We start from the raw sequence: 12,156 nt of genomic DNA, 5'->3' as shown, positions 1-12,156 counted from the left end.
TGCCCCCCCCCCCTAGCTACGCCTCTGAAGTCTGGACATATAGCTCGTGATTGTGCCCAACGGATAAAGAGTATCCCAGCGACTAAGGACCATTGGGTCCACACAGGATTAATGGAAAACCCGCACACTGGAACATCAGGGAAAGGACAGGTCACAGTTTGATGATGGTTCGCATGTACCACGATAGTAGAGATGGGTGGATCGGAGGCAATATCCAACCCAACTTGGAATCCTAAAATCTTGAAAGGTAGAACAATGAAACAGTCATCCATGATACAGGTTGCAGTGGGATTATAGTAGATAAGCACCTGGTTGATACAAATTATATGCCAGGTGAGGAAAGTATGTGTATCTTAACGAATAAGACTGCACGACTTTGTCCACTAGTCAATATTAATTAGACACTACATACCTAAAACGTAAGATAAAAGCTCTCTGTATGGAACACCCACTATTTGAGACAGCTTGTCTAAAAAATGTAAAACGAACCATCGTTCTGAAATCACCTCAGTGACTTGACTGACCAAAAATGTAATGGTGGCAGCAATAAAAGTGAGCCTTGAAGTAGGCGATAACCGAAAGCACCATTATCTTCGGATCTATGGAACCTAACGAGCTAACATTTTCTACACAGACTCGTCTTGCATGACAATTTAACCTTATGGCGGGACCCCGGGGTCCCAGAAGCCCCCGGTTCTCGCATAAACTGTGTTGCGAAATCATTTTAGGTCTGTTGAAGGCGAACGATACGACAATCGATTCCTCTCGACGAGCTCTACACGATGCGCTAATCAAAGTTTCAAAGTTTTGTTTATGACGACGGCAATTTTGGCAACGACGGGTGCATGGTGAATGAGCCACACCAGATGGGTCACGGTGTTTATGTGTACGGTGGGACGGAATCATAATTTTTTTTTTTACGATTTTGACTTCCGTTTGTTCGGGACCCCGGGGTCCTGCCATAAGGTTCAATTAAAGATTTCATTAAAAAAATCGGTCCAGGTCCCGCCGATCCTGGGCTATTCGTGTGTTTAACTTTTTTAAATAATTAATTAATCATCGTTTATTTTACCCCCCCTTTTTTATATCTCGAATGGTCGCGTGCATTTATGAGCGGCTGTTGGGGAGCCTCTGAGCAATGAAAGGAACGCTGACATCACCGCTCGTCATGGCGCGGTAGCGGCCGCTGTGGTTCCCTCTTAGCGCAAGACCAACAGTTACAATCGTAAATACTAATATTGCTGAAATAATTACGTAGTTATCTTATTGGTATTATCGTTTGCTTTGCCACGCCCGTTCCTATGCGCGGAGGGCAACATCGCCATGATGAAGTTGAGTGAGCAGGTGAGAACGGTGTTCATGTTTTACAATGAAATGCTGAAATGTCATCCATATTTTGATTGACGAAATTTTCTGATAATGATTTTTGATATAGATGCGTTCAATTATGGTGCTAAAGCTGTGCATGTTGAATACGGTCTCGCGATATGCACTTGTGTCCACATGCGCGCATTTCTAGAGCATTGCAGTCAACATGTCTTACCGTCTTTCCTACTGTACGGTACTTAATGATCGTAAATACGACAATCAAACCCCTTATACGTCTTGTGGTGTTCTAAGCGTCATATCACGACTTTGCAATTGGCATGATCGTTAGTCTAATTGTAATCGCTGTGATGCGTGCTATTAACCTCTCATTGTGTATACTGTTGTGTAGCAATGCGCATGCTTTCATTTATTGTATGGACAAGGGTTGACATAGGCAAAGCCATCGTCATCTCTACAGTCATTTAAACTTTGGTAAACACACTTTTCAATGCACACACTTTTATTTGCACTCTAAAGTACAAAATCGACTATTTTGAGCCTGGAATTAACATTTTACGTGGGTGGCTTGCATAAAGAAAATTTTACATTTCGAAAGGACGCCATCCGATTTGAATCAGCGCATCAAATGTAATTAATTCTGAGGTCAAAATAATGTTTGTACTTCACAGTGGAAATGAAAGCGCCTGCATTGAAACGTTTGTTCTCTCCTATTTTTTCTTGTTCAGGAGCACTGGCGCCGATAAGGAGTTGCATTTTTAGCGCCCACATAGCCGTGCAGCAAGGCAACCCACGTGGAAAGCTTCCTCTGCCACCCACCCATCCGCTACCTGAGCTTTTGTTGTTGTCAGATTGGTGCAAAGGGAAGGTTGCTATGTGTTTGCACATTATCTGCGAATAAACCATGAAGTTGAGCTATACTTAACTCGTCCCAAGTCATTTTCACTGCTGCTGCTGGATGTGCACAGCGACTCCTCGCTTCATAGCCTTTGACCAGGCCAATAAAGCAGATATATGTCGGCTATCAACAAAGATTCGTTCACGACGCCATCCATATATTCAAACACAGACACAATTTAAGCCGAGACGACGGTTATAAACTCAGCAGTCATTGGAAAGATGTCATCAACCACTTTGGGCCATGACTTGATTTGTAATAGAAGGTTTTTACCCTTTTAACTGGTACAAAACTGACACCTTTATTCAAGGCATCATTTTTGCAATGACCACAACACAAGTAGTCAAAACAGCAAACAAAAAGAAGCAACTCTGATAAGGATAATAATATGCACTGTCCTTGAAGTTGATTGGCTTTCTTTAGAGCCTAGTCCCCATTGGTGTTGGGCCAGATGACACCAGAAGGCGTACAACTCAAACACAGTGCAATATCAGAGTATTGAGAGCTCGGGGTAAGCATTTACACTATGAGATCTCTTTTACCAGTGGCAAAATATAATAGTAGGTTTTTACCCTTTTAACTGGTACAAAACTTCGATTTAAAGCTTTCGTGACTGCAGGGATTCATCTTCTTGGTTCTTTCGGTAAAGTCACGTAGAAGGGAAGTAATAAAATAATAAAAATAAAACATAATAAAATAATTCTCACGACGTTTCGGCAACAACGCAAGCAGCCGTCCTCAGGTGAAGAACATGTCTGTCGATAAGACAGTCTAAATGACACGTCTTAGGCTTGGAGTGTCTATTTAAGCTGTGAGGGAGGAGGAAGAGAGCCTTGACAAAATAATTTGCATATGAAGAGGAATTTAGCATATTTATGGCATATTTATTTGGTAAACACACTTTTCAATGCTCTGGTGGGGCGGGGCCATGCACGACAGACAAATAATCCCTGGTGGGCAGTGTGGAACTGTTGTTCCTACCTGTATAAGCAGTTGCATTTGGAGGCTTGCCCCCTCTTTTCTCTCCGCCTGATGAACACCGCTTGTGTTGCGATCGAAACGTCGTGGGTTTTTTGCTTTTATTTAAAAAAAAATTATATCTCCGTGACTTAACCGAAAGAACCAAGAATATGAATTCCTGCAGTCATGAAAGTTAAGTCAAAATATATGTAGGTCTTGCTGAAATGCCCTACACCTCTGCTGCAGCAGATGAACAGGGGATATGGAATCTGTGCAGGACCGCCCTGGTGTTAAAACCACATTATTTCCCTTAAGAATGGCGATAGGTGAGGCGCTGCAAGTTACTTTTTTGATGGAATTAGATAGTGATTGCAGACTACTGAGGCAGAATCCATCTCCTCAGTCATCCACACACACCACACATGGGCCCGCATCCTCTGGTCCGGAAAAATGGAGTTCAACAGATGTTCTTACTTGGACACAGCATGCATCCATGATCTTGTGTGGATCTCGCCGATCCTGGAACAGCATATTGGTAATTACTAGCCCATGGGCTGCACATAAGTCTAGCAGCCTCTTACCGTTATTGAGCTTGACTCACTCTATACCGAGGGACCACTTTAGATGACAATATCCGGAGGGGCACCTGGGAAAGGAGGCTATAGAAGGCGTCTTACTCATCGGCCTTGTCTGAATCTCTCCACTGATGTTCATCTTCGGTGGGGGCAGAAGCAACCACCACCATTCCTCGCCTCTTGTTGATGGGGAGGTGAGCGGACAATAGCCTCGGACTCGCAGCTTCCCACACCTCGCCACCACGATCTGACACCCCTTTCATTCCTTAGTTCCAAATAAATGCCACTCCCTGTTTTTGGCACATTCCTACAAATATTTAAAAACAAAGATCCCCATATAGTCTTAACAGACTTGGGGCAAGTGCTGTTAGCAAGCACACGAGGGGGTGGGTTGCCAAGACCACGCCCGGCCGCCTTTGTCTCCTTAGTGGTGATGTTTACACATCGCACCAGGTACTCATGTGAGGCTGAGTTGACCTAGGGGAGGCCCAGGACGCGTTCAGATAATTGTCACTGGTGTTGGCCATGAACGAGCATCAAACCCGGGTCGCCAGTTTTGTAGCGCAGTGCACTAACCCGCTACACTACCGCTCCCCTATAACGCACACACACACGAATAACAAACTTTGACATTGCATTTGTTATTTTATTCCGATATTGTTTGGTTACATTATTCCTCCCCCCGTATGTAGGTATGTATGTTGAACTCTTTCACACCATACATTGCCAACCATGCTAATCGAAGGTGCTGGGGAAGAACAAACTAAACACAACAAGAAGTTTTATAGAAATGCGTTTTCAAACTATATGACGATTTAAACGTGCATAGCTCAAGTGGCGTCCTAACATCGGAAGGAAGAGGCCTATTGAGACCCACAGGGTTTCAGAGACTCATATAGAACCATAAAGACCCACAGAGCCTTACAGAGACCCATACTTACATGTAGGTGGAACTTCTTTCGCACTGTAAGTAGCCAACCGTGTTAATTGGAGGTGCGGGGCAAGGACAACAAACTAAATACAAGCAGTTCTAAAGTAATGCGTTTTCAATCTAAATGATGATCTAACGATTGCATAGCTCCAGTGGCTTCCTAATTATGAGACGAAAGAGTGTTCCAGACAACCGCAGAAGCGCATCCGATAGCACCACATGATGAGGTGACTGTCTTTGTTCAATGGCCAGCCAAAACCTGCCATCACTGCTGCTGTTGCTACGAGGATGACCGGAGTTTGCGTGATGGAGTTTTACTTCCTTTGACGTGATTGCCACAAATGGTTCATTTATGGCAAGCACTTTGTGTTTGTGTAATGAGTGGTCACCATGTTCTGCTCCTGATCATTATCCCCACCGTAGAAGGGCAGCGACTCCGGATGCCATCAATCATTTAAACTCATGTTGAGGGTGCATTACACCTGGCTTGTTGTACATTACCTGTTGTTTCCTTCCCCCCACTTTTTAGAGATTCCCACTGTATTCTGTGTTCTTTAATGACGTATATAAAATGGTTTTATATCATGAATGGAGACTCTCGATTATCCGCTCTAATGACAGGGAAGACTGCCGCGGATAATTCAAAATCAGATAATCCAAAAATGTCCATTTTCTGCGGATCTCTATACCATAAACCACTATTATAGGTGATTGAGTTGAGAAAATGTAGTTCGTTAGTTAACTAAACTAACATTTGTAGTAAAGAACGTATTGATATTGTTTTATTTTAAAAGTCTATACAAAAACTCACTTCAACAGAAGACTCTTCTCACGAAGTGGATGATAGCAGAGCCATGCCAATTAACATCAATCAAACCCTGCCACCCACTGTTGTAAAGATATTGCAACTATTGTACTGTAGAGACGATGACGTGGATTTTGGAGTAACCGAAGCAACATATTTGTTCAATTTAAACACCGTGTGACTTGTAATAAACATTTCCAAGAATAAAAACGTTTCATAACTGTGGTTATATTTTTATTTTGGGCTTGAGGGAAAATCCACGAGTTATAAATTTACGTTAAAATCTCTGGTGTGCAGTTAATCCACAAAGGTGTTAAACACGCATGGATAATCGGGAGTCTACTGTGTATAAAAATACCGTATTCACATGCCGAGATTGGCCGAGAGACTGACTTCACTGCGCAATGTACTATGTAAGAGTGGTTAACAGGAACTTATCGTGCCAATAACTCCACACTGCACGTGCGTGCGTGTGCGTGGGTGATATGAAAAAAATATACATGTATTATATAGGCAACGTTTTGTGCTATGGCCCTTAATGGCACCGATAAGGCTACACACACACGGTGTTGATGCTGACACTGAACGCGCAGAGTTAGTTCTAGTTGCATGAGTGAATGAATGTGTGATTGGGTGAGTGTGTGAGTGAATCAGTGTGAGAGTGAGTGACCGAGTGAGTGTGTAAGTTAGTTAATCAGTTTGTGAGTGATTGAGTGAGTGTGTGAGTAAGTGAACCAGTGGGTGAGTGTCAGAGTGAACCGAGTGAATCAGTGGGTGTATGAGTGACCAAGTTAGTCACCGAGTAAGTGTGTGGGTCAGTGACAGAGTGAGTCAGCAAGTGGGTGCGTGAGTAACCCGTGTCAGCGACTATTAAAAAGGGTTGTTTCCCGAAACGTCAAACCACTGCGGACACAGCAGCAGTAACAGCAGTAGAAGCAGCAGTGCCATCACTGCTCTTCTCTGAGAGTGGGTTTTGGCAGATGCAACTCCCTCGTGAAATCAAAACCAACCAATGTGCTTGCCAGGAGAGAGCAAACTATGGATAATCTCCTGAGATGCCCTGCAGAAACCACAATGCAGTGTTCAAGATTTGGAAAATGCAAACACCAGAAGCTGTGGCCTGTGGGGAATATTGGGGAAAGACCGTTATGGGTTGGATAGGAGACACGACGATTAAGACGGAGGACGAGGGAGGAGGAGGAGGGGGGAGGAAGGGTTAGGAGGCGGAAGAGGGGGGAGGTGGGTGGAGAAGGGGAAAGGTGGGGGGAGGTAGAGGGAGGAGGTAGGGGGAGGAGGGTCAAATCACGTGCAGAGATACTGGGCGGATTATCACATTGACAGGCCTTCCTATTCGTACTTTCATCCAGCAGTCGATTGCGCCTGGCTGTTGACGACGATGATGATGGTTCAGTAATCACCGTATTCCTCCCGATTTCACCCTCATCGCCGCCACCATATCTACCTCCCTGGCCGCTCACACGTCGCTGGTCAGGGTGTGCCAATCGGAGGAAGAGAAGTCCGTGACCTTGACGGAGCACTTTGTGGACGGTTGCTTCCAGGCAACCCTCTTCATCTCCTGGTCTCTGCTATCGGTAGCTGTGAGAGAGGAGAAAGATAAGGGATAATTAAGGAACACATAAGGGAGAGATGAGGGAGAAATAAGGGAGAGATCAGGGAGAGATAAGGGAGAGATGAGGGAGACATACAGGATAGATGAGAGATAATGGAGAGGTAAACGAGATATGAGTGAAAGGTAAGGGAAGAATGAAGGCAGAGATGAGAGATAAATAAGACTGAGATGAGGGAGAAATGACACTGGTTATTTGTGTACACGTAGTCGTATACAGGTATATGCATGCAGGTAGCTGTATACAGGTGTGGTGGCCTCAAGGGGGGCACCGCGGTGGAGAGATAGTGCCGTGTGAGGGGTGGTACACTGTAAGGGTGGAGCTCCGGTGTCGCCGAGAAGGTGGTCGCGTCAGGACGTAACAGAGAGGTGAACCCTATACTTCTTCGGATGACGAGGGGATCATTCCCAAGACTGCCCTGACGATGGTTGCTCCGGACAAGGCTAACGAGACGAAGCAGCCGGCCGAGCAGCAAGGAGAGTGTGGCGCCGCAGCTTCGTCACTGCCAGGGAGAGAGCATCGGACGTGACGCACGCGCCTCGCAGAGCTTTTACAAGCCATGGTAGCGCTGGTCACGGAGTTAGATCAAGAAGATCTGGTGGGGGAGGTCAAAGCATCGGAGCTGCAGGGAGACAACTCCGTCGCCGCTGTTTCCCGGACGCATGGCCACTGTTACTCGCACGCGGGAAACTGCAGCCATGCAGTCCGAGAGCGCGGCCGCCATTTTCCCGCCCGCGGGGGGAACTGCGAGTGCACAGCTCGCGTGCACGTCCGCCATTTTGCGGTTCGGGCGGGACAGAGAGCCCGCCACACTTGAAAGACCGCCAACGCTGCTGCTGGAACTTCCGTCACGCAAACAACAGCTGCCGTTTGTCCGAGAATTCACGGCCACCGGCAGCGACTGGGTGGCTTTTCGGGGGCGTTTCATTGCCAACTGCGCTCTGGCAGGCTGGTCTGAGGTGTAGGCGCTTCGAGCGCTTCCCACGGTTCTTGACGATGATTCCTTGGCGGCATTCTATGCCATTCCACCGGCTGCAAGGGACACACTGCCGTGAACCTTCGCTGAAATGGCGGCTATTTACGATCCGCTGTCGACCTTCCCACACAGATTCGTTGTGCAGAAGCGGGGGGATGCCGAGACGCCCCTCGCTTTCTGCAGCACCCTATTGTCGTTGGAGCAGGCAGCTTACCCCAAGATGGACCAAGCAGGGGTCGAATTGTTGGTGCATGAACGTCTTCTTGCACTGGCACAGGAGCTTGACGTTGTCTTGCCGGCGACAGAAGAGGACGACCTGTCGTCTCTGCGAATCGTGCGGTGCAACCAGGCGCACCTCCACCAGAAATGACGTGCTGGGATGCTGGCGTGAACTGCTCCTATAGGGATGCTGGACACGTTCGAGGACACCGAGCCCGCGCAGTCCTGCGCTTCGGTGAACGACAGGAGCTGGCAGGCAGGCGACACAGAACAACAAGGGAGGCGCGGCCCAGAGAGGAGGACCTTCCCTTGTCCAGAGAGCGGTTAAGTCATCTGCTACCATTGCGGCCTGCCGGGACACATCTCTCTTAGATTCCACGCCGTACGGGGATGATACGCCAGACCGCCATCGCCGTTGTCTTCTCCTTAGCTGCCCTCATGTCCGCAAGGTCCCCAGGCAAGTCACGGCTTCAATATACAAACATAGACATAACTTCAACCGTGATGATGGGTACAAACTGAGTAATCATTGGAAAGATGTTATTAACCATGTAAAAAAGATTTAACTACACATTTGTACCATCTTATTTGACAGGTACTTTTCTACTTTACCGAGTATTGGCATCCCCAGCTTTTAACAGTACTGCTTTTTGTATTTAGATTCTCAACCAACATCGGTTTAGGTCGAGGTACACCGATTGTTTTCTTGCACATGACGACGTTGACCAATTTCTCTTGTAGCCCCGCCCACCACCCCCACGTTCCATTCCCTGGTTACCACATTCAGATAAGCTCCTCCCCCCTTAACTTGTATTTAAGGGCTGGTCTTTTGGAATTTTCCTCACTTGATGCAGTAATTTTAGCTGTGACGGTCCCACCTGATGACGGAGACTTGTGTTGCCTCCGAAACGTCGTGATTTATTATTTTATTTTATTTCCATTATTACTTTTATTAACTTTTAATTGAAAAAATTTTTACCTACGTGACTTTACCGAAAAAACCTAACAGTATGCAACCATTTTTCTTTGAAGTTACTAAAGGAAGTGCGTGACCTGTTGGGCACCGTACATTGCCCTACCACCCCCGGACCGACGGGATGGTAGAGCGTCTACACAAGACCCTGACCTGCAGGGCGATTGGGATTTACATGTCCCCAGGTGCTCGCAGCCTACAGAAAGGCCGCTCATGCGTCTACTGGGTTCTTGCCATTCTTTTTAATGTACGGCAGAGAGCAAGACCTGCCAATCGACGTCCAACTTAAGCCGGGGCCGAGTAAGTCTAAGGTAAAAATGTCCGAGCACATGCAGCTTACCCTTCAGCGGGTAGCGTAGGCACGCGATGCTTCCAGGCATAATTCTGCCTTACCGCAGTCGGCCAACGAAAGGTTGAAGGGACTTGGCGTGTCGGGCAGGACATGGGCTCCGGGTGACAAGGCTTGGCTGCCCTGTCCTCAAGTGCCGGTGGGTACTTCCCCAAAATTGTACAAGTCTAGTCGACGTGAAACAGGCCGAAAGGCCTCAATGTGTGAAAATTCAGTTTGGCCGATGGTCCTGGTTTGTTCACCCGTCGCGACTTAAACCGTTTGTTCCGCCAAGTGTGCCCCCTCAATCTCCATTACCCAAGGGCCGAGTGTCCGGTGTGCCCAACGAGCTGGGGAAGGCGTCTGCTGAGGTCGTTCCTCAGGGGAATTCTGTGCTGCCCACAGGACCGAAGCATCTGACATCCTTGCCGTCGCCGGATGAGTCAACCACGGACGTTCAGCATGGAGCGAAACGCCTGTCAGACATCCATTCTCCGCCGACAATTGTGTTTTCTCAGAAGGGGCCGCGCCCGTTAGGCCATTTTCTAATTCCCCCCGGGTCCCCCAGGGAGCCCAGGCCCACCTCACCTGGGGGCCCAGCTACAAGGAATCATTCGAGGACTGCCCGATTCAAGTAACTCCGCTCCACCCTCCATTATCCCCGCGTCGTTTTGCTGCTTGTCGCACTCCTGAGTCGATTGGGTCATTGGCTGAACCTGGCCCTTCTCGTGCTCAGGGGTGCTGTCACACACACTGGGCGGGGACGTGCTTTGAGGTGGGTGGGGTAGCTGGGGTGCTGAACATTGTCAACATTTTTTATTGTGTTGTTGTTGTCCTCTCTCGCCTCCATCTCTCTCCCTTCCCCCGCCCCTTTCTCAGTGACTATACATTTTATATATATATTGTTATTATTGCTGTTGAGTGGTGGTACTGTGAGGTCGGAGCCCGGGTGTCACTGAGAAGGGGGTTGCGTCAGGACGTGACAGAGAGGTGAACCCGGGAGGGCACGTGACCGGACGAGGGGGGGAGAGGGATCGGCGTTCAACTATGGGAATGAAGTCGCCATCCTCAATCCTTGGTCCTCGGTCTTCACGCGTGGACCAGGCAGCCAGTTAACTGTCCTGGCCCGACTATAGAATTGTCTCCGAGTGTAAGTTTAGTTAGCCGTGGTGGTCACCACCCGATGCTCTTATCCTGTTGGAGTTACCCGTTGTGTTAATAAATGTGTTGCCTCCAAGTACACTACACAGGTAGATGTGTACAGGTGTATGTGTATAGGTGTATGTGTACAGGTGGATGTACAGGTGGATGTGTACAAGTGGATATGTACAGGTTGATACTCACGGTGAGACTGTTGTTGAGTCACTCCAACTCCACCAAGCCCGCTGCTGCTGATCACCTGTCAATGGCACCATCAAGGAGCGCAGTAAACCATCGCCACCTCGTCAAGAACCATCATCACCTCGTCAAGGAGCACAGTAAACCATCGTCACCTTGTCAAGGAGCACAGTAAACCATCGTCACCTCGTCAAGGAGCACAGTAGACCATCGTCACCTTGTCAAGGAGCACAGTGAACCATCGTCACCTCGTCAAGGAGCGCAGTGAACCATCGTCACCTTGTCAAGGAGCACAGTAAACCATCGTCACCTTGTCAAGGAGCACAGTAAACCATCGTCACCTTGTCAAGGAGCACAGTAAACCATCGTCACCTCGTCAAGGAGCACAGTAAACCATCGTCACCTCGTCAAGGAGCACAGTAAACCATCGTCACCTTGTCAAGGAGCACAGTAAACCATCGTCACCTTGTCAAGGAGCACAGTAAACCATCGTCACCTTGTCAAGGAGCACAGTGAACCATCGTCACCTCGTCAAGGAGCACAGTAAACCATCGTCACCTCGTCAAGGAGCGCAGTAAACCATCGTCACCTCGTCAAGGAGCGCAGTAAACCATCGTCACCTCGTCAAGGAGCACAGTAAACCATCGTCACCTTGTCAAGGAGCACAGTGAACCATCGTCACCTCGTCAAGGAGCACAGTGAACCATCGTCACCTCGTCAAGGAGCACAGTGAACCATCGTCACCTCGTCAAGGAGCACAGTGAACCATCGTCACCTCGTCAAGGAGCACAGTAAACCATCGTCACCTCGTCAAGGAGCACAGTGAACCATCGTCACCTCGTCAAGGAGCGCAGTAAACCATCGTCACCTCGTCAAGGAGCACAGTAAACCATCGTCACCTTGTCAAGGAGCACAGTGAACCATCGTCACCTCGTCAAGGAGCACAGTGAACCATCGTCACCTCGTCAAGGAGCACAGTGAACCATCGTCACCTCGTCAAGGAGCACAGTAAACCATCGTCACCTCGTCAAGGAGCACAGTAAACCATCGTCACCTCGTCAAGGAGCACAGTAAACCATCGTCACCTCGTCAAGGAGCACAGTGAACCATCGTCACCTCGTCAACGAGCACAGTGAACCATCGTCACCTCGTCAACGAGCACAGTGAACCATCGTCACCTCGTCAACGAGCACAGTGAA

At 48.1% G+C, this 12,156-nt stretch overlaps 1 protein-coding gene across 1 annotated transcript in view; it reads right to left on the bottom strand.

Annotated features, from left to right (window-relative positions):
* Positions 1-6,746: 6,746 nt before the first annotated feature.
* Positions 6,747-12,156, bottom strand: part of LOC144953519 (adhesion G protein-coupled receptor F5-like) — a 37,520-nt gene continuing 32,110 nt past the window's right edge. Inside the window, exons 10-11 of the mRNA XM_078884061.1 lie at positions 10,964-11,018; positions 6,747-7,091 (exon numbers count right to left, since the gene is read on the bottom strand). Coding sequence (XP_078740187.1) covers positions 6,970-7,091; positions 10,964-11,018 — 177 coding nt within the window. The 3' untranslated portion in view covers positions 6,747-6,969. The remainder of the gene's footprint in view (positions 7,092-10,963; positions 11,019-12,156) is intronic.

This window comes from Lampetra fluviatilis, chromosome 77 (assembly GCF_964198595.1).
Source record: "Lampetra fluviatilis chromosome 77, kcLamFluv1.1, whole genome shotgun sequence".
NCBI lineage: Eukaryota > Metazoa > Chordata > Hyperoartia > Petromyzontiformes > Petromyzontidae > Lampetra > Lampetra fluviatilis.
This window is presented reverse-complemented; position numbering and strand designations above follow the sequence as displayed.